The sequence below is a fragment of the Chrysemys picta genome, chromosome 14, assembly GCF_011386835.1.
Source record: "Chrysemys picta bellii isolate R12L10 chromosome 14, ASM1138683v2, whole genome shotgun sequence".
In the NCBI taxonomy this organism is placed as follows: Eukaryota; Metazoa; Chordata; order Testudines; family Emydidae; genus Chrysemys; species Chrysemys picta.
In genome coordinates this window covers 3772431-3794784 of record NC_088804.1, presented here as the reverse complement: position 1 = coordinate 3794784, position 22354 = coordinate 3772431, and the positions used below count along the sequence as shown (strand labels likewise).

At 59.6% G+C, this 22354-nt stretch overlaps 1 protein-coding gene across 1 annotated transcript; it reads left to right on the top strand.

The window, feature by feature from the left end:
• Nucleotides 1-5731: 5731 nt before the first annotated feature.
• Nucleotides 5732-20693, top strand: LOC101934471 (fibulin-7-like). Its single transcript, XM_065567820.1, has 8 exons — nt 5732-6097; nt 8368-8524; nt 9972-10142; nt 12579-12704; nt 14284-14406; nt 14701-14837; nt 15362-15501; nt 20560-20693. Exons 1-7 carry the CDS (start codon nt 6029-6031, stop codon nt 15365-15367), a joined length of 789 nt encoding a protein of 262 aa, XP_065423892.1. The 5' UTR covers nt 5732-6028; the 3' UTR covers nt 15368-15501; nt 20560-20693.
• The last annotated feature ends 1661 nt before the right edge of the window (nt 20694-22354 follow it).

Below are 22354 nucleotides of genomic sequence, written 5' to 3'. Positions count from 1 at the left end.
CACCTAGGAAGGCTTCACAGAGACATTCCTCCCCCTTCTGACATAGCAGCGGTTTGGAGAGACTCCTGAAGGTCATTGGCAGTGCCAGTGTGTGGGGCGTGCTCTCGTGGCCAGGCTGAGGGGGCATTCACCACACTGCTACCATCACACCCCTCTTGGGTTCTGTCTCAGCCCTCCCTGTGGGGTCCTGATCCAGATATCTCAGCATGCCCTGTGGTCACAGCCCCTCCCACAACCCCACTAGAGCATTGACTCGGCCCATCCTTGCTTTTCTCATTCATCGCTTCTAGTAGACAGGATGCTGCCGTGTTCCCGTGTGGGCAGCGGTGGGATCTCAAGCAGACTGACCGCTGGTAGTGCTGGGCTATGCGGCCCGCTCAGGAGCAGAGATACCAGCTAGACTGACCCTCAGGGCCACGGGCGCTTCGGAGCGTCACGATCCTTGGGATTCTGCTCGCTCATTGGATGCTGAAATGAGATCTTGGCACAATAGTATTTCAAAGCCAGTTCAGGACGTTGAGTTGCTGGGCCACTGTCAGGCCCTTCCTCCCACTGGCCAGCCCCCGCTGTGCCCCCCTACCCATGTGAGCAGCTGCTCCTGGGGGAATGGACGGACAACACAAGGGTTCCCAGTGAGGCCCCAAAGAAGCAACCCAATCAAAGCCTCTAGAGCTGGGGAAGATCTGTGAGGTCACATGCAGCCTGCTCCCTCCCCTGACAGGGGCGTTCTCATTGTACATTTACTAGTGTTTGTCCAGTCTAGCATTGACCGTGTCCGGCATTCTACATCCCTAAGCGCTGTGGTTTTTACTGCTGCCCGTGCAGCCTGTTCCCCAGCCTGGCCGGTCTGACTGGCAGGAAAATGTCCCTGCTCCTAACCCTAGTTCTGTCCCCTTTTGTTAAGTAATTCCCATGCAATATCCTGCCTCCATCAGCCACCTCCTAGCAAACTTTAGCTCCTGTAATCTTTCAGCTTCCTGACCAGCTGCTCTTCCCTGACCTCTCTCTAATGTCTCAATATACTGCTGTCGATCATAGAATCATAGAATATCAGGGTTGGAAGGGACCTCAGGAGGTCATCTAGTCCAACCCCCTGCTCAAAGCAGGACCAACCCCAACTAAATCATCCCAGCCAGGGTTTTGTCAAGGCTGACCTTAAAAACCTCTAAGGGAGGAGGTTCCACCACCTCCCTAGGGAACCCATTCCAGTGCTTCACCACCCTCCTGGTGAAAAAGTGTTTCCTAATATCCAACCTAGACCTCCCCCACTGCAACTTGAGACCATTACTCCTTGTTCTATCATCTGGTACCACTGAGAACAGTCTAGATCCATCCTCTTTGAAACCCCCTTTCAGGTAGTTGAAAGCAGCTATCAAATCCCCCCCATTCTTCTCTTCTGCAGACTAAACAATCCCAGTCCCCTCAGCCTCTCCTCATAAGTCATGTGCTCCAGACCCCTAATCATTTTTGTTGCCCTCCGCTGGACTCTTTCCAATATTTCCACATCCTTCTTGTAGTGTGGGGCCCAAAACTGGACACAGTACTCCAGATGAGGCCTCACCAATGTTGAATAGAGGGGAATGATCACGTCCCTCGATCTGCTGGCAATGCCCCTACTTATACAGCCCAAAATGCCATTAGCCTTCTTGGCAACAAGGGCACACGGTTGACTCATATCCAGCTTCTCGTCCACCGTAACCCCTATGTCCTTTTATGCAGAACTGCTGCCTAGCCATTCGGTTCCTAGTCTGTAGCAGTGCATGGGATTCTTCTGTACTAAGTGCAGGACTCTGCACTTGTCCTTGTTGAACCTCATCAGGTTTCTTTTGGCCCAATCCTCTAATTTGTCTAGGTCCCTCTCAGGACCGGCTCTGGCTTTTTGGCCACCCCAAGTAAAACAAAACAAAACAAAACAAAACAAAACAAAAACGGGGCGGCCAGAACGGCAAAGCAAAAAAAAAAAAAAACCTGCGGCGCGGCCGGAGCGTGGGTGCAGGGAGACCGGCTGGGGGGGGGGCGGGGGGGGCGGCAGGAGAGAGAGAGAAGGGGGCGGTCAGGACTACAGTGGGGGCGCTGCCACGCAGCCCCTCCCACTTCCGCTCCGGTCGGCGGGGAGGGAAGGAAGAGGACTGCCCTACAGGGCACTCTGGTTCTCCGCGCCACCGCCCCCTACAGGGCAGCCGGAGCGGAACAACAACAACAAAACAACAACGGCCGTGCCGCCCTAGGATTGGGCAGAATGCCGCCTCCAACAATCTGCCGCCCCAAGCACGAGCTTGCTCAGCTGGCGCCTGGAGCCAGCCCTGATCCTGTCCCTACCTTCCAGCGTATCTACCTCTCCCCCCCAGTTCAGTGTCATCTGCAAACTTGCTGAGGGTGCAATCCACGCCATCCTCCAGATTGTTAATGAAGATATTGAACAAAACCGGCCCCAGGACTGAGCCCTGGGGCACTCCGCTTGATACCGGCTGCCAACTAGACATGGAGCCATTGATCACTACCCATTGAGCCCGACGATCTAGCCAGCTTTCTATCCACCTTATAGTCCATTCATCCAGCCCAAACTTCTGTGGGTCCCAGACCGGCATCCACGTGGCCAGTCCAGCCTTTTTGCTACCACATCTCGCTGCAAATGTGCTTGCCCCTGTGTCACTTTCAGCCTCGCTGCTTCCCAGGACTCTCTGTCCCCTGAGGTGTGAGGCCTGGAGGATTTCCCCCTCCCCGGATGTACTGACGTGTATTTTTCTAAGCTGAATCAGGGTGGCTTGTGCACCGTCCTTTAGAAGTTAGGAGCCTAAATACCTTTGTAGACCTGGGCCTTAGTCTCTCTGTGCCTCGGTTTCCCATCTGTACAATGGGGATGATAGCACTGCCCTGCCTCTCAGGGGCATGTGGGGATAAAGACATTGAGGATTGTGTAGTGCTTTGAGTGCTACTGATGAAAAGTGCCATCTAAGAGCTGGGGAATATTATTATCCAAGTACCCACTGCCTGTATTTCTTTCATGAGGACCTTTTGTGTCATTTCTGTGTCCTCTCTGCAGTTTGCCACTCCTCCCAGTTTAGTGTCATCTGGGAATTTCATCCAGCCTCTTCTGTACCATCGAGGACTGTACCCGAAATGGGTTCCTACATAGAGACTTCCCTGCAAACCGGCCCTTGGCCCTCTTCCTACCAGTTTGGTTATGGGCCATCAGTCTTGTGAGAGACTTGCTCACATGCCTGACATCTACTGCTCCACACTCCTCCACTAACTCCGTAGCTTTAAAAACAATCCATGAGCGTTCAGCAGCATGGTCTTACCAAACAAATGTAATTGCTTTCTAAATCAAGGCTGCTGAATGCTCCTCTAGACGGTCAGTGATTTTTATCCTCTTAATAGTTCTCCATTGTTTCCTTGGGGATGGAGGTTAGATTTATGGGACAGTAATTGCCAGGATCTCTCTTCCTACCTTTCTGAAGCTCGGTATCACCTTTGCTTGTATTCAGTCTTCTAGCTCCTCCCTAGAGCTTTTCAGAAATAATTTCCAGTTGTATATTGAGTTCATTTTGTTAATTCTCTTACTCGGGAATCCGGACTGACTGGCACATTTGTATTTCTATTTTCCAAGTTTCCCCAGGCTTCCTCTTTATCGAGGCTGCATTCATAAGATCTTCCTTGTGCTGCAAGGGCACGATTGTCAGAACTCAGTATGCTGAGCGCTAGACTCTCCTGCCAGTCGGGCCCAATGGGGGCTGCAGAGCCCTTCTGATAACCTGCCCATATTGAGATTCCTACCTAGGAGCCAAGCTCTTTCCAAATCTGCCCTGGATTGTGGGTTCTCAACACTCCCACACTTTGTCTGCCTTGCTGGACAGAGTTTAAATTGGAGCTGGGCACCTCCACCACCTTGGAGTCACTAACTTCACCCCCTTCATCATTTATTAAGGACCCAATCTCCTTTGACTGCGTCTCTCCACCCCCACTTGGTATATTTGTAAAAAGCCCTTTCGTGCATTCACTTACAGGCTGCACAAACGCAGAGCATCGTTTCCCTGCAGCTCTCTAGCGGGTTCCCTGGGGCTCACAACCTAGTGGGAGGTACCGTGGTTTGTCAGTTCAACGTTTATACAGCACCGTGTGTGCATGGCACTGTACAGACATAACGGCTGGTGTCCTTGCGAGCTCAGGGTGTGATCCCAGTAGGCGGCTATGCAGGGGGAGCTGGGGGGAGGAAGACATGGGAATAGCCACTGAAAGCAAGGGGTGGGAAGGGGCAGCATGGGGAACAGCCCCCGCCCGGGCACTGCTTTCTAACTGCAAGTGCTGGTGTGAACAGCACCGTGCCCAGGGATCCAAGAGCACTGAGTCCCTCAGGGAAAGCCGGCATCTGCCCACTGCGTGACCAGCATTAGCAACAGACTCTGCAGATGAAAGGCCCGAAATGTCCTGATCTGGAGGAGGGACTCGGGAGAGAGGGGCTGGTGCCAAGGGAAAAGTTCCCTACCACTCGCTGCCCTCCCCCCGCCGGAGCCAGGGGAAAAACCAACAAACACATGGGAGGCGGGAGGATAAATTGCAGCTCGCGGCGGGCAGGAGCAAGGGTAAGGGGTTGCAAGCCAGGATCTTGCATCTTACAAACAACCTCTGCTGCTCCACCCGCTGGCTGGCCGTCCCCGGTGCCAGGGAGAGGCCTCGCTGCTGCAGCAGGCGCTCTCTGCCCAGGGGCTGCAGGAGGCTCTGAGCTGGACCGTCCCGGTCGGAGACTCAGCCACAGCTTGCTCGGTCTGTCTGCCTGTCCCTCTGGCTAAAGTAGGGGCTGCAGGGGCCCCAGACACAAGGGAGGGGAGCAGAGCGCAGCATCTTCCTGCAGGGCTCTGAGAGAGAGAGAAGACAGGCCTCCTTGTGCAGGGGCCTGCAGGGGCCCTGGCCAGGTGGGGGGTAGCTCCTGGCCTCGCTGGAGCCCGGGGAGCAATGCAGTGGGCATGCCTGCTAGCGGGGGAGGGAGGCTGGGATCTTCCCCGTGCTGGCTCCTTCTAAGGAGCAGGGCTGTTCCCATGCATTTGGGTGCTGGCATCTCTGCCATATGCCAGCCTGCCCCGGTCCTCGAGAACTGCCCTGAGGGCTCACATGGGCCCTGGCGGCTGGGGCTGCAGCATGGAGCAAAAGGGCCACAGCTCCTCTCGGCACGCTCCTGGTTCACCAGGACAATGCCATTGCAGGGGAGCAATGCCGGAGGGCGGTTGCTGGGGGGGTTCCTATCATGGGGGGGGGTGTTTGCCGGAGGGATGCCATCGCTGGGAGGCGGTTGCTGAGGGGATGCCGTCGTGGGAGGGGGCTGCGCGGGGGATGTCATTGCAGGGGGAATTGCCAGGGGATGCAATTGCAAGAGGGGACTTGCTGGGGGGATGCCATCATGGAGGGTTGCTGCGGGGATGCCATTGCAGGGGGGGGGTGTCAGGGGGATGCCATCATGCGGGGGGGGATGCCATTGCAAGGGGGGGTTCCTGGCGGAATGCCATTGCTGGGGGGGGATTGCTAGGTGATGCCATCGCAGGGAGGGCTTGTCAGGGGGATGTCATCATGGAGGGGGGTTGCCAGGGGGATGCCATCATATGTGGGGGTGTGTGTGTGCAGGGGGGATGCTATTGCAGGGGGAGTTGTCGGGGGGGATGCCATTAGGGACTGGCTGGTTGGTGAATTCTGAGCCATATTTGGGGGGTTCTTGTGATTTTTCTGCCTCCAGTGGGTTATTTCTGAAGGCCCCTCTGGTGGGGAAGCCCCATGGAGGGGGCGGTGACTGCAGCGGGAGGGGGATGATGGGTGGACGTTGGGTAGCAGGTGACACTGCAAACCACAGGGAAACCTGAGGGAAAGCCCAGGGGTTGGTGCCCGGTCAGACTGACCCTGGCCCGCGAGCTGTTATCCCCGTTACTGCGTGTTCCCTCGTTCCCATCTGTGTAGCGGGTCGAGCCACTGCCAGGAAGGAACCAGCCCTCCGCTCTCCCCGGGTGTCCCAGGCGCTTCGCCCCAGCCCAGCTCCCGCGTGATGCGGCTCCTCGCGGTGCAGGCCCTGGTGGCCCTGTGTGTCCTGCACCTGGCGCTCAGCAGCACCCAGGTAAGGAGACCGACCTAACAAAGCCTCGCTTTTAAAGAAAGGGGAAAAAGTGATCCAGGAAACTCCAGGCCTTGCACACCTCAATTGTATGCAAGGTCTTGGAACCAATTTCAAAAGTGCAAATAGTTAAGAACATAGATGCAAAAGGTAGTTGGAATAAAATACAACACGGGTCAATGAAAGGGAGATGATGCCAGACCAACCTGCTCTGCTTTGAGAAGAGAAGGGATGTTTTTAGACGAAGGAAATGCACTTGATCTAGTCTGTCTGGATTTCAGTACAGCGTTGGGTACAGTTCCACTCTGGAAATTATTAGTTAAACTCGGATTAATCTGAGAATTGAAGGGTGGGAAGGGAACTGGTTAAAGAGCAGACTACAACGGTTCATACTGAAGGGAGAAGTGTCAGGCTGGAGGGAGGTTACCAGTGGAGTTCCTCAGGGATCCGTCTTGGGACCAGTCTTATTTACCATTTTTATTAACGACCTTGGCACAAAAAGCAGGAGTGTGCTAATAAAAATTGCGGCTGACACAAAGCTGGGAGGTATTGCCAATACAGAGGAGGACCAGAGTATCATACAAGAAGATCTGGAGAACCTTGCAAACTGGAGTAATAGAAATGGGATGAAATTGAATAGTGCAAAACACAATGTCATGCACTCAGGGACTCACAACAAACAAGCAGTTTTGCTTTAAGCTGGGGACGGATCAGTTGGAAGCGACAGAGGAGGAGAAAGACCTGGCTGTATTGGTTTACACGGGACAAGGTGAGTCGTCAACATGATGCGGCCATGAAAAAGGCTAATGCAATCCTAGGACACACCCTGTCCCCTGCATTACAGTCCGCACACGCCTCCCCCCACCTGGGGAATGGGCTGCCGGAGCGGCTGTGGCTGCAGTATGCGGAAAGGGGAGCAGGCTGCAGACCGCCGCCGAGGAGGGACCTTGCTGTGGAGCTGGGCTGTGGGTCTGGAGAGCTGGGGATCCCTGGAGCACGTGGCCTGAAGCACAGTTGTAAAGTGTCTTGAATCCGATGCGGAAGAGAGAACAATCAGACGGAGCAGCCCTGTGTGGGCTTTGTGCGAGTGATGAGGAGCACCAACCAGCAGCGTCCCCAAAGGGGCTCCCAGCCGCCCTGCTGCGAGCCTGGCCGCTCTTGGAACAGACAGCCAAGCCCAGCCTTCGAATGCAGGGCGCCGTGGAGCGCGTGCGTGGGCTCTGGGCAATAGTTAACTGGCTGACGTATCTGATCTCCGGAGTCGCCCTGCAGAAAGCACAGCCTGCAGACTCCAGCTCCGCTTTAGCTACAGCCGCGTCTCTGCACCCTGGACTCTCAGGTATAGCCTGGCCTGAGGGCCTGCTCCCGCTGCCTGCCTCTCGGCACTCAGTGCTGCTGCATGAGGAGGTGTTAAGAGATGCTGAAATCAGGGCAGGAAATTCCCTGAGGCCTCTGCAGTGCCCCCGATCCTGCCCCACGTCCCTGTGGTGCCAGGGCAGAAGCTGAATCTCCAGGCTGCCTGCCTGGGCCGGGGCGTTCTGACAGCCCTGCCGAAAGCCTCAGTCACGGGCCTGGATCCTGCCCCCGCGTCCCTGCCTTTCCCTTCCACTCTTGTTCTGTTCAGCCTCTAGGAAACCTGCTCCAATAAATGGGGTTTCCAGGGCACGAGGTGATGGGCCTGGGCCCTGGCTGCCAGGGGGCGTCTCCCAGGACTCAGCATCATTTAGCTACAGCCTTCGGGGAGCTTTTTGTGCACTCCACTCAGGACTGGCCCTTAAGGGTACGTCTACACTGCACTGTAAACCTGGAGCTCAAACTCAGGCTTTACCCCTCTTCCGTCCACACACACATCATGCTAAACTAGGGCGCAGACCCAGGCTCCCAGGACCCCACGAGGATGAAGGATCCAAATCTGAGTCAAGCCGGGACCCAAGGTTCACACCCTCTTGCTTTGCCACCAAACATATCCCACAATCCCATGGGCCGACTCTCTGTGACCTGTGGACTGCCACGTTTCCTGACACAGCACCATGAGCAAAGGGCCCGAGAGGCCATTTTTTGAATGGGCGCTAGGAATTCTGGGAGATGGGTGGCTGGACATGGGCCCACGTAAGGCAGAGCCCCAGGTTGGGACCCAGGGGTCCACAGTTCCTACAAAGGAGTGTAGCTGTTCATGCCCTAGGTTAGTATCGCCAGGGCCTGCTGACTCGAGTTCTGCTACTCTGGCCTTGCAGTGCAGCCAGACCCCGGGTGACACGTGTGTTTGCCCCCAGGACTGCCTGAGCGAGCGCCAGGTGCTGAGCGCCATTCAGCAGATGCAGAAGCTGCTGTCCACGCAGGAGGCCGCCCAGCTGCAGGGGATGCGCAGCCTCAAGAAGCAGCTCACGGTCCTGCAAAGAAACATCCACAAGCAGGCCACCGGGCACCACGGTAATGCAAACTATGGTGCACCGGTTGCTGCGCGACGCTGGTGCAAACGCCTCGGGCTGGGCGGGGCTAGGTGCTAGGGTTGCCAGGCGTCCAGTTCTGGACTGGAATGCCTGGGCGAAAAGGGACCCTGGCGGCTCCAGTCAGCGCTGCCGACCGGGCCGTTAAAAGTCCAGTTGGCCGTGCTGCAGGGCTAAGGCAGGCTAGTCCCTACCGGTCCTGGCATCGCACTGCGTCCCGGAAGCGGCCAGCAGGTCCAGCTCCTAGGCTGGGCGGGAGGAGCCAGAAGGCTCTGCGCACTGCCCCCGCCCGGACACCCACTCCCATTGTCCAGGAACCACAGCCAATGGGTGCTGGGGGTGGTGGTGCCTGCGGGCGAGAGCGGCATGCGGAGCCTCCTATCCTTCCCTCGCCCCACCTAGGAGCCGGGCCTGCTGGCCACTGCCAGGCACAGCGCGGTGCCGGGACAGGCAGGGAGCCTTAGACCCGCTGTGCCACTAACCAGGAGCCGCCCGAGGTAAACCTGAGCCTCCCCCCCCCCAGCCCTAAGCCCCCCCCAAACCCCTCATCCCTGGCACCACCCCAGAGCTGGCACCCCCAGCCCAGAACCCATACCCCCTCCTGCACCCCAACCCTCTGCCTCAACCCGCAGCCCCCTCCCACACTCCAAATCCCTCGGCCCCACCCCCCAGCCTGGACCCCCCTCCTGCACCCCAAACCCCTCAGCCCCAGAGCTCGCACCCCCATTTAGAGCCCTCATCCCCTCCTGCACCCCAACCCTTTGCCCCAGCCCAGTGAAAGTGAGTGAGGGTGGGGAACAGCGAGCCACCGAGGGAGGGGGAATATAGTGAGTGGGGGGCAGGCTTCGGGGAAGGGGCGGGGCTAGGGTGTTCGGTTTTGTGCAATTAGAAAGTTGGCAGCCCGGTGCCCGGCGCCCGGCGCTGTCCTGCAGGCATTGGCTCTGTGGGGCTGCCCCGGGCAGGTTGCCTCCAGCACACTCCTGGAGCCTGGGTGTCCCTGGCTCTCCACTGCACTGCCAGCTCCGTCCCGACCTCCTGCTCTGAGGCCTGGGCCGGCCTGGAGTGGCTAGATGGCTCGGGGCAGTGAGCACGTCCTGCCCGTGGGGTGTAGGTAGGACACAGAATTCTCCAGACCAGGGGCGGCTGAGGCCAAAGGGGCCGTGTGAGCCACAGCCATCACTGGGTTGGATCCTGCCCACCTCTCCATGGGCCAGTCGGCCAGCGCCGCGGGCCCAGATCTACCCGGTGCAGCCGGCAGCGGGGGACGGGCTCTGCTGACCCGGGGCGGGTGGGATCTATTGGGGAAGGGGCAGGAGTCGGCCTGTGGCCCTGCCCTCTGGGGTGTCTGATCCTGGCTGAAGGGCACTGATGGGGATTGAGCTGGGGGGGGGGCCTCGCTCCCTCCTAACTCCGTTCCCCTTCCCCCCCAGACAGCTGCCCCCCCCTGACGGCGCCCCTCCATGGCAGGAAGCTGGGCAAGAAGGCGACGGTGGGGCACGAGGCGCATTTCCTGTGTGAGGCCGGCTTCCGGCTGGCGGGCTCCGAGTCGCGCACCTGCCTGCGGGACCGGACGTGGAGCGGCCAGCAGCCCGTCTGCCGGAGCGAGTATTGGCTGGGGGGCGCCATGGGGGGGCAGAGCCCCACGCCCGGAGAGGGGCTGAGGGGCCTCCAGGGACTGGGAACGGGACGGAGCCACGGCGAGGGACTGCGGCAGCCATCCTGGGCAGAGCTGCCAGCGCCTTCGTGCCAGAACCCATACCCACCCCGAGTCCCTGCCCCACGCCCGCCCCATCCACCCCGATCCCCACCCCCATGCCCGCCCCGATCCCTGCCCCGCCTCTGCCCCGAGTCCCCACCCCACGCCCCTATCCACCCTGATCCCCACCCCCACGCTCGCCCCGATCCCTGCCCCACACCCGCCCCCATCCACCCGATCCCCACACCCCCATCCACCCCGATCCCCACCCCCTCGCCCGCCCCGATCCCTGCCCCACGCCCCCATGCCCGCCCCTATCCACCCCGATCCCCACCCCCACGCCCGCCCCGATCCCTGCCCCACACCCCTATCCACCCCGATCCCCACCCACATGCCCGCCCCGCCTCCACCCCAATCCCCACCCTGCCCCACGCCCCCACGCCCGCCCCCATCCACCCGATCCCCACCCCCACGCCTGCCCCGATCCCCACCCCCACGCCTGCCCCGATCCCCACCCCCACGCCCGCCCCATCCACCCCGATCCCCACCTTCACGCCCACCCCGATCCCTGCCCCACACCCGCCCCCATCCACCCGATCCCCACACCCCTATCCACCCCGATCCCTGCCCCACGACCCTATCCACCCCGATCCCCACCCACACGCCCGCCCCGCCTCCACCCCAATCCCCACCCTGCCCCATGCCCCCATGCCCACCCCCATCCACCCGATCCCCACCCCCACGCCTGCCCCGATCCCTGCTCCACGCCCCCACGCCCGCCCCATCCACCCCGATCCCCACCCACACGCCCGCCCGCCCCCATCCACCCGATCCCCACCCCCACGCCTGCCCCGATCCCGCCCCCACGCCCGCCCCATCCACCCCGATCCCCACGCCCGCCCCGATCCCTGCCCCACGCCCCATCCACCCCGATCCCCGCCCCGCCTCCACCCCAATCCCCTCCCCATGTCCCTATCCACCCCGATCCCCACACCCACGCCCGCCCCGAACTCTGCTCCACACCCCTGTCCGCCCCGAGTTCCCGCCCCGCCTCTGCCCCGAGTCCCCACCCCACGCCCATGTCCGCCCCGATCCCCACCCACACGCCCGCACCCATCCCTGCCACACCTCTGCTCCGATCCCTGCCCCATGCCCCTATCCACCCCGATCCCCACCCACACGCCCGCCCCAAACTCTGCTCCACGCCCCTGTCCGCCCCGATCCCCTCCCCATGTCCCTATCCACCCCGGTCCCCACACCCACGCCCGCCCCAAACTCTGCTCCACGCCCCTGTCCGCCCCGATCCCCTCCCCATGTCCCTATCCACCCCGGTCCCCACACCCACGCCCGCCCCGAACTCTGCTCCACACCCCTATCCGTCCCGATCCCCACCCACACGCCTGCACCCATCCCCGCCCCGCCTCCGCCCCGATCCCTGCCCCACGCCCCTATCCACCCAATCCCCATCCACACGCCTGCACCCATCCCTGCCCCGCCTCCGCCCCGATCCCTGCCCCATGTCCCTATCCACCCCGATCCCCACCCACATGCCCGCCCCAAACTCTGCTCCATGCCCCTGTCCGCCCCGCCCCATGCCCCTATACACCCCAATCCCCGCCCTGCTTCCACCCCAATCCCCTCCCCATGTCCCTATCCACCCCGGTTCCCACACCCACCCCGAACTCTGCTCCATGCCCCTATCCGTCCCGATCCCCACCCACACGCCTGCACCCATCCCCGCCCCGCCTCCGCCCCGATCCCTGCCCCATGTCCCTATCCACCCCGATCCCATCCCCGCCTCCGCCACAATCCCCACCCCACGCCCCTATCCGCCCTGATCCCCACCCCATGCCCTGATCTCCGCCCCTCCTGCCTTTGCCCCGATCTCCACTCCATGCCCCATCCACCCTGCTCCCACGCCTGCCCTGAGTCCCCATCCCATGCCCCTATCCACCCCCGATCCCCACCCACATGCCCGCCATGAGTCCCCGCCCCGCCTCCGCCATGAGTCCCCGCCCCACCCACCCCGATCCCCACCCACATGCCTGCCCTGTCTCCACCCCCATCCCTGCCCCACGCCCCTATCCACCCCGATCCCCACCCACATGCCCGCCATGAGTCCCCGCCCCCGCCTCCGCCATGAGTCCCCGCCCCATCCACCCCAATCCCCACCCACATGCCTGCCCCGATCTCCGCTCCACACCCCAATCCCCACCTTGCCCCCGCCCCAATCCCACCCCACACCCCTATCCACCCCCGGTCCCCACCCCCACCCCAATCCCCACCCGGCCTCCGCCCCGTTCCAGGTTCTCGCTAACCAGCGTCTCTCCCCTCCCCACAGGTATCAGCCACTGCGCCAGCAACCCCTGTGCCAACGGCGGGACCTGCGTGGAGGACGTGCAGCAGTTCACCTGCGTGTGCCCCAGCAGCTGGTCAGGCAGTAACTGCCAGACCCCCGTCTATTCCTGTGGGTACAGACCAGGCCCCGGCCTCTCGCACCTCTCAACTCCAGGAGGGGCAGCAGCAGAGTGGATCAGTTGTGTGTGTGCGTGTGTGTGTGTGTGTCCTTGAGTCCCCCGGGCGATGCTCTGGGACTGCTCCAGACGAAGCCAGGCAGGACTCTGGGGGAGCCTCCTCTCTCTGAGCAGACTGTCGCCAGGGGCAAGAAGCTCACACAGCCTCGACCTTCCTGGGTCTGACCTCGGAGCATTCAGCATCCCCTTCCACACTGTGCACTTCCCGCAGCGAGTCCGCCCGGGCAGAGCTCCTGGGGAAGCCAGAGAGCCCTGCCCCCCAACTCTGCAGTCAGACGTGACTCTCAGCCAGTGGGTAAAACAGAAGGTTTATTAGTCGACAGGAACACAGCGTAGGACAGAACTTGTTAGCACAGAAATCAGTGACTTTCAGCCAAGTCCATCTTGGGGGAGGGGAGCCCAGAGCCAGGGCTCTGATCCTTCCCCTGCGTCACAAGCCAGCGGAGACTGACCCGCTGCCAGCCGCCTGGCCCCTGCCCTGCCCGTTGCTCCTCCTCTGGCCTTTGACTCGCTGCTGGGCCAAGAGTCACCTGGTCGCATCCCCCTCCTGGGTCTCAGGTTCCAAAGGGGCGGCCGCAGCATCCGTGCAGGCAGCTGGAGCAGCCCCCGCAAAAGTCACACCCCCTTATTCCCACCACCTAGACACTGGTGCGATACACAGGGAAACTGAGGCACAGACAGCATTCATGCAAAACAGTAAGACTCACATACAACATAACAAGGGAAATCCCCACTTCGTCACAGCATGGGGCAGGGAAGAAGTGTTTGTGCAGGGAAGAGGGGTGTTGGGATTGTGCACAGTGCAGGGAAGAGGTGTGTGTGTTTCTTCACACGGTGCAGAGAAGAAGGTGTGTGTGTGTGCGTGTGCGCGCGCGCACGGTGCAAGGAAGAGGAGGGTGTGTCTGTGTGTGCATGGTACAGGGAAGGTGTGTGTGTGTGCGCGCGCGCACACGGTGCAGGGAAGAAGGGGTGTGGGTGCACAGAGCAGGGAAGAGGGTGTGTGTGTGCGCATGGTGCAGGGAAGTGTGTGAGTTGGAGTGGCGTTGGATGTGGTTGTGATGGCGGGTGACCATGGTGCCAGCTAGGGAGGGCCAGGACACGAGCAGACTGGCAGGAGCCAATCGCCATGGGGTTATAGAGGGTCCCTCCAGCCAGTTTCCCCCCCCCCCCCCCCCCCCCCCCCCCCCCCCCCCCCGCCTGCAGCGCCAGGCCTGGGCTCCCAGGAGAGCCGGGCTCCCAGAGAGCCCTGCTCCCAGCAGCCATGGCTGTCCCAGTCCATCCGCCCGGCTCTGGTGCTGCCCCGTGTTCCTGGACACGGGGCTCACGGGGCGCTGTGCCATGAGCAGTGAGTGCCGCGGCTCAAGTGCCGACAGGCTTGCCCAACCCCCAGCAGGGTGGTGCAGGAGTTGGGCATGGCCCCCACACAGTGCCCAGAGCTGTGCCACGCCCCGGGCCGGGCTCCGCCTGACGCCGACTGGGGGAGCTAACAGCCGTCTCTCCCTGCTGCTGCAGACTGGGTGACGCTGAGCAACTCGTCCTTCAGCCACCAGCCCCGCTGCGCAGACACCCGCCTGGGCTCGCGCCGCTGCGCCTGTGACACCGGCTTCCAGCTGCAGGCTGGCAGCGTGTGCCAAGGTACCATGGCTCCCTCTCCACGCTCTGCCAGCGGGGCTGGGGAGTGTCTAACCCCACCGAGGGCCCCCACAGCAGGAGCTCTGCCCTCGCCCCTCCCAACGAGGGACCCACCCAGCAGCAGCACCTCGGGGCCCAGGGATGTGGCCAGCCCCAGCCAGGGAACCCAAGGGGAGGCTCTTGTGTGGCACCCAGGGTGGGGTGGAGGGCTGGGGGGTTCCACGGCTGGGGGGTGGTCTGGGTGTCACACTTCCTGACCCTGCTCCCCGGAATCTCCCCTGTCTATTCCGCGGCCAGATGTTGACGAGTGCCAGCGCTCCCAGGCCAGCTGGCAGACCCGCCTCTGCGCACACGACTGTGTGAACCTGCCGGCTCCTACCGCTGTGTCTGCCCCCAGGGCTACCTGCGCCCTGCAGACCAGAACCTGTGCACCGGTGAGCAGCACCTGCGTCGGGGGAGGGGAGAGAGACCTCACTCCCTGCGGGGTCACCACGGCTTGCAAATGGGACCCAGCCCAGAGCCCTTCTGCGCACTCAGCTTAGCAGCGTGGCGAGCCGCAAGCCCCTTTGGGTGCCCACCGGGCCTGGGCTGGACCCTTCTTTGGCATCATCCCACCCTGGGATCAGCTCTGCCCGAGCGCCAGGGCTGCTGCCAAAGCCCCCTGGGATACCCAGGCCTAGTGTTACCTCTGCCCCCTTGGGACCGAGGCTCCCCTTGCCTTGGCACCAGCCTGATCCTGAAGAGGCAAATGTCCCCTGGCCCCCATCTCTGCCCCTGGAGAAGACACTGGCCTGGCCATGCAGGATGGCTCAGCACACACGAGGGCTAACAGCCCAGGCAAGAAGGACGCTGGCAGGGTGTGTGGCCACAGCTGGGTAGGCCGGGGCCCTGGCCCCACCGTGGAAGGGAACCAGTTGCATTCACACCAGGATCTGGGGGATTCTGTTTGCTCTGCCAGATGTAGACGAATGCGCCGACAATCAGCACAACTGCAGCCGTGGCGAGCTATGTGTCAACGTCTTCGGAGGCTACCGGTGTGTGCGCCCCGAGTGCCCCAAGCCCAGGCTCAACACCAGCTAACGTCAAGACCTCCGTCTAGTAAGTGTTTCTGGGCACGCAGGCCGGCAGCCCACGGCTCCCCTGCGGCACCCCGGCTGGGAGGAGTGCTGAGTCCCTGGGGGCACAGTGCCCCCTGCTGGCAGAGGCTGCCCGTGCCCTACGCTGTGCCTTGCAGAGACACCGGCTGGTTGCCAGACACAAGTATCCGTTTAGGGCAGAGGTTCTCAAACTGGCGGGGATGGGAACGTGGCATGTATTCTGGGGGAGGGGCACGAGGCGGCAGATGCTGGCCGGGTGCCCAGCAGCGCAGAAGTAAGGGTGGCATGGTACGGTGTGGCATGGTGCATTGCCCCCCTTACTTCTGTACCACCTGCTGGCGGCAGCAGAACTCTGTGCTATCTACTGCCAGGGGTCTGTTTGAATCAGTGCCGGATTGGGGTTGAAGAGAGAGAAAGAGTGTGTGTGTGTGTGTAACTGCTACTGACCCAGTGAAGGGGGGAACGCTCACTGGAGACGCGTTGCTTTAAGGTGCCATAGGCTGACTTGCTTCAAAATGAGAGAACCCCCTGGCTGGAAACTGGTGTCACATCTCTGACGTTCAGGGGCTGTCCCCAAGTCGAAATACCCTCCTCCCCCGGGGGGCTCTGTTAAAGCAAAGGGGAATTCTCCAGGGGAGCAGGGTGGCCTAGTGAGTAGCGCACTGGCCTGGGACTCAGGAGCTCTGGGTTCTTTTCCTGGTACTGCCATGGGCCTGCTGGGTGACCTTAGTGAAGTCTCCATGCCTCAGTTTCCCCCTCTGTAAATGGGCTATTGCTACGGCCCAGCTTTGCATTGTGGCTGAAGAGCTAGGTCGCTCCGAGCACCAGCTTCAGCCACAGCCCCTCCTCCTGGCCGCTTTCCCAGGACTTCCCGCCATTGGTGCGGTTCATCCCCGGCACTAGGGGCACAAGGGTCAGCACCTCTTGCCCACACGCCTTCCTTCCCGCACTGCCTGCGTCCTGGGCTGGCCTGCCGAGGGGGCTCGCAAAGCCAGGGCCTGCGGAAGGTGCATGTGTAGCCTGCCGTTGGCCCCCCTTGAAGCAGGCTGCGGCTCCGCTGCGTGCCCCCGGCACCGGCATCCTGGACGGGCGGCCCGGCGCCAATCCAGCGTCACTAGGGCTGGGGCTGGCGCTGCGCCTGCATTTCCAAACATCCTGTTTATGCAGCTCCCTTGGCGGGAAGTCAACCTACAAACAGGCCGCCCAGGAGCCTGTGCTCTTGGCTGGCTTTGAGCAGAGGGTTGGCGGCTCACGGGACAGACCAGCTCTGCTCCCCCAGCTCCCCAGGCTCAGCTTGTTTAGCAAGACCCAAAGTCGCTCCCCGGGGCCCTGCGAAGGCACCGTCCTCAGCGCAGGGAGGTTCTTCCATCAGCGCCAGGCTCTGCGGAGCCCCCCAGCTGGCAGCCTCAAGGGGTCCACCTGGACACTCAGCAGGCGACTCCGGCTGTTGGTGGGGGCACGCTCGATGAATGTTGTGTGCAGGGTGGGACCGGGTGGGGACACCCTGGTTCTCATCAGCTCCTCCGTCAACCCTTGCTCCCTCTGCTTTCAGCAAGGGCAAATGCTGACTTCCGCTGCCCCAGTGTAAAGCCAGTCGCCCTGCGGCCTGTGTGGAGTTCCAGGGCATGGCTGAGAGCAGAACGGGGCCCTGTCGGGCCAGCCACTGCATGTGACGGCCTCACTGCTTGGGAGCCTGGGGCTAGACTGTCCCCAGAGCTCAGCAGGCCAGGTGCATATGGCCCAGCTCGGCAGGGGGGAGTGCTCTGACCCTCAGCACTGGTGCTGTCCTAGCCTCACAGGGCCCGTTTGCAGACTGGCCAAGCGCCCTGGGCCCACTCTGGGGCAAACGGTTGGCCATGGTGTCTGTGGTTCCTTTGGGTACGTGGGGGCTAGCTGGGAGGATTCTAAGGATGCCACCCCGCTGGCATAGCTGCCTTGTCAGAGCTGGGTCTAGGGCTTGGGGGGTGGAGGGGTGTTGGCTTGCCCTGACGCTAGACAGAGCTCAGCTTGCCAGGCTGGCTGGCCTCAGGCCCAGGCATTCCACTGCAAGGCTTGGCTTTAAATGCGGCTTAGGTCACATGTGCCATGAGTTTTGCTAACCCTCAGCAGGCCCTGCCATTGCTAAACCTCCCTCCATGTGGGGCACAGCAGACGTGGCTCCAGGGTCATTAACAACTGGCACAGGAGCGGGGCCCTGCACCTGATGCTAGAAACATTTCTGCAGAGCTGGGCGTAGATGTGTGGGGCGGGGGGAAGCCCATTGAGGGGCTGTGGGGCAAGACTGAGGGGCATTGGCAGAGGTGGATAGGGGCAGGATTATACAGCCGCGGCCCATGTGCTCCCTGTCGTACAGTGGTAACCTTTTTAGGGGGTCCCGTGCTAACCTAATGGCCACATTTAAAATAATATTATCCTAGGTCCCGTGGCCCAGCCCAGGGCATCCCACCCACTTGCCCTGCCGCCGTCCCCACCTCACGGCCTTTTCCCTGCCTTGTATATTACAAACGTGTACACTTGGACTGAGTTTGAGATGGAAATAGGGGACAGACTTGTTGAAAGTCTCTGGGTAAGGATAAAAAGGGTGAAAACAAGGGTGATGTCATGGTAGGCGTCTACTACTGACCATCTAACCTGGAAGAGGAGGTGGATGAGGGTTTTTTTAAAACAAATAACAAAATCGCCCAAAGCACAGGACTTGGTGATGATGGGGGACTTCAACTCCCCAGACATCTGTGGGGAAAATAACACAAGCAGGGCCCAGATTCTCAACAAGTCTTGGAATGTATTGGAGACAATTTTTTATTTCAGAAGGTGGAGAAAGCTATTGGGGGGAGGCTGTTCTAGATTTGAGTTTGACACATAGGGAGGAACTGGTTGAGAATTTGAAAGTGGAAGGCAGCTTGGGTGAAAGTGATCATGAAATGGTAGAGTTTGTGATTCTAAGGAATGGAAGGAGGAGAACAGCAAAATGGATTTCAAGGCAGATTTACCAACTCCCTGAGTTTGCTAGGTAAGATCCCATGGGAAGCAAGTCTAAGGGGAAAAACAATTGACAGTTGGCAGTTTTTCAAGGAGACATGATTAAGGGCACAAGAGCAAACTATCCCACGGCACAGGAAGATAGGAAGTATGGGCAAGAGACCACCCTGGCTTAACCAGGAGATCTTCAACGATCTAAAAATAAAGAGTCCTACAAAAAGTGGAAATTAGGTCAAATTACAAAGGATGAATATAAACAAATAACACAAGTACGTAGGGACAAAATTAGAAAGGCCAAGGCCAAAATGAGATCAAACTAGCTAGGGACATAAAGGGTAACAAGAAAACATTCTACATGTACATTAGAAGCAAGAGGAAGACCAAGGACAGAGTAGGCCCGTTACTCAATGAGGGGAAAAACAATAACAGAAGATGAGGTGCTTAATGACTTCTTCGTTTCGGTTTCATCAAGAAGGCTGGTGGTGATGGGATGTCTAATGTAGTGAATGCCAGTGAAAAATGTGGTAGGATCAGAGGCTAAAATAGGGAAAAAAACAAGTAAAAAAATTACTTAGACAAATTTAGATGTCTTCAAATCACCAGGGCCTGATGAAATACATTCTTGAATACTCAAGGAGCTGACTGAGGAGATATCTGAGCCATTAACAATTATCTTTGAAAAGTCATGGAAGATAGGAGAGATTCCAGAGGGCTGGAAAAGGGCAAATCTAGTGCCCATCTATAAAAAGGGAAATAAGGACAACCCGGGGAATTACAGATCTGTCCGCTTAACTTCTGTACCTGGAAAGGTAAAGGATCAAATAATCAATCAATTTGCAAACATCTAGAGGATAATAAGGTGATAAGTAACAGTCAGCATGGATTTGTCAGGAACAAATCATGTCAAACCAACCTGATAGCTTCCTTTGACAGGGTAACAAGCCTTGTGGATAGGGGGGAAGCGGAAGACGTGGTATATCTTGACTTTAGTAAAGCTTTGGATACTGTCTCGCATGACCTTCTCGTAAACAAACTAGGGAAATGCAACCTAGATGGAGCTACTATAAGGTGGGTGCAAAACTGGTTGAAAAATCGTTCCCAGAGAGTAATCAGTGGTTCACAGTCATGCTGGAAGGGCATAACGAGTGGGGTCCCGCAGGGATCGGTTCTGGGTCTGGTTCTGTTCAATATCTTCATCAATGATTTAGATAATAGCATAGAGAGTACACTTATGAAGTTTGTGGACGATACCAAGCTGGGAGGGGCTGCAAGTGCTTTGGAGGATAGGATTAAAATTCAAAATGATCTGGACAAACTGGAGAAATGGTCTGATGTAAATAGGATGAAATTCAACAAGGACAAATGCAAAGTACTTCACTTAGGAAGGAACAATCAGTTGCACACATTCAAAATGGGAAATGACTGCCTAGGAAGGAGTACTGCAGAAAGGGATCTGGGGGTCATAGTGGATCACAAGCTAAATATGAATCAACAGTGTAACACTGTTGCAAAAAAAGCAAACATCATTCTGGGATTATTGTAAGGGTTACAGGAGTGTTGTAAGCAAAACACAAGAAGTAATTCTTCCACTCTACTCTGCGCTGATTAGGCCTCAACTGGAGTATTGGGCTCAGTTCTGGGCACCACATTTCAGGAAAGATGTGGACAAACTGAAGAAAGTCCAGAGAAGAGCAACAACAATTATTAAAGGGCTAGAAAACATGACCTATGAGGGAAGATTGAAAAAACTGGGTTTGTTTAGTTTTCAAGTACATAAAAGGTTGCTACAAGGAAGAGGGTGAAAAATTGTTCTTAACCTCTGAAAATAGGACAAGAAGCAATGGGCTTAAATTGCAACAAGGGAGGTTTAGGTTGAACATTATGAAAAACTTTCTAACTGTCAGGGTGGTTAAGCACTGGAATAAACTGCCTAGGGAGGTTGTGGAGATGTTTAAGAGCAGGTTAGACACACTCCTGTCAGGGATGGTCTAGATAATACTTAGTCCTGCCAGGAGTGCAGGGGACTGGACTAGAGATCTTGTGAGGTCCCTTCCAGTCCTATGATTCTATCTCCCCGCAGTCAGTGTGAGCGCAATCCATGCCCCGTGAACAGCAGAGCCTGCCGCCTGGCCGCCAACTCCATCTCCTTCCACTACCTGCCGCTCCAATCCAACCGCACCGTGCCAAGGGTGCTCTTCAAGATGTCCACCACCCACCTGGTGGGTGAGAGCCTGCGCTTCGCCATCACGGGTGGCAGGGGCCAGGGCGTCTTTGCCGTGCGGCGCTCCGACCGGCACACCGGCGAGCTGATCCTCACCAGCCCGGTGGTGGGGCCGGCCACCTTGGAGGTGGAGCTGGAAATGAGCAAACTCGCCAGGAAGGTTCTTCTTGGGAAGCACATCTTCAGGGTCACGGTCTTCATCTCCCGATATGAGTTCTGAGCCCCCCAAAGCCGCCGGCCTGACGCAGTCCAGCAGAGACACCCGCCTCAGAGCCGAGACGGGGCTTCCAGGGCATCCAGCCAAGCTAGCCGTCTGGGGCGCCCATGCTGGCTTCTAGAAAATGTCTGGGGAGCTGCCTCCTTGGAGACCCCCATTCTTCACCTGGCAAAGACCTCGCCCCTAGTGTCCTGCCCGTATAGCATGTCACGGTCTCACTGGGGCTGGCTGTGGATGGCAGAGAAATCACCATGGCCAGTGCCCAGCAGTGCAGGGTGGAGGGTAGCTGAGCTGCTCCCCAGCCTGGGCACAAGCCCATGGGGTGTCCCGTGTCGGCTGCCAGCTGCACTTCTCTGCCGCCCCTCCAGCTTGCAGTCCCCTGGGCTTAGACGTCGCCTCCAGCTAGGGCAGCAGCAGCACTGCGAGCCACCTGGGCAGAAGAGCAGGACCTGCCAACGGGGATTTGGCGTCTCATACGTAGTAACATAAATAAACCAGCAACGTCCCTAGCAGGATCCCTCGCTGCTCATTGCTCCCCATCGCCGACCCAGGCCTCCTAGTGAGCCAGCAGCAGACTGAGGTGCCCGCGCTCTGCCCTCCTGCCCTCCAGCCGGCTGACTCCAGCCCCGGGCCCCAGCACCGCTGCCCCAGGCCTCACCTCGGCGTCCCTCTGCTGTCCAGCACCTGGGCTCTCATCACGCCTGTTCCCTCAGCGTGAGCCGGCCGTGTGTGCCAGGCCAGGCCGACCGGGCCTCGACTACCCACCTGCAACCTGGGGCTATTGCTACCACCTGAGGGCCTGGCAAACAGGCTGCTCACCCCACGGTTGCCAGGGGCCCATGCCGCCCTCCATGGTTCCACCCACCCTGCCTGACAGGCCCTGCACTCTGCCGAGCCAGGGCAGGAGGGGCTGGGGTGTGAGCCGCCACGGAGTGGGGTGGGTACGTGCATTGCCCTGAGGGGCTGGGCGCATGTGCAGGTGTGTTCCTGAGACTCCCTAACCCACCGGCCCGACACGCCACCCACCCAATGGGAGTGCAGGACTCTGAGCACGGACTGGGGTTCCAGAAAGGTGCTGGGGGCCTAAGCAGGGAGGCCATTTAGGGGAAGCGGCGGGCTTCTGACCAGCACGCCCAGTCAAAAAGGGATGCCGGTGGCTCAGGTCAGCACCGCTGCCCGGGCTATTAAAAGTCTGGTCAGCGAGGCAGCAGGGCTCAGGCAGGCTCCCCACCTGCCCTGGCTCGATGCAGCTCCTGAAAGCAGCCGGCATGTCCCTGTGGCCCCTAGGCACAGGAGCGATCAGGGAAGCTCTGTGTGCTGCCCCTATCCCCAGCACCGGCTCCGCAGCTCCCATTGGCCGGGAACTATGGTCAATGGGGGCTGTGGAGGCGGTGCCTGTGGGCAGCGTGCAGAGCCCCCCAGGCCGCTCCTCTGCCT

Coding starts and splice junctions, on each gene's coding strand:
- LOC101934471 (XM_065567820.1), top strand. CDS start 6,029: ATGCGGCTCCTCGCGGTGCAGGCCCTGGTGGCCCTGTGTGTCCTGCAC. Junction 12,705..14,283: donor CCAGACCCCCGTCTATTCCT/GTGGGTACAGAC, acceptor CTGCTGCTGCAG/ACTGGGTGACGCTGAGCAAC. Junction 14,407..14,700: donor GGCTGGCAGCGTGTGCCAAG/GTACCATGGCTC, acceptor TTCCGCGGCCAG/ATGTTGACGAGTGCCAGCGC.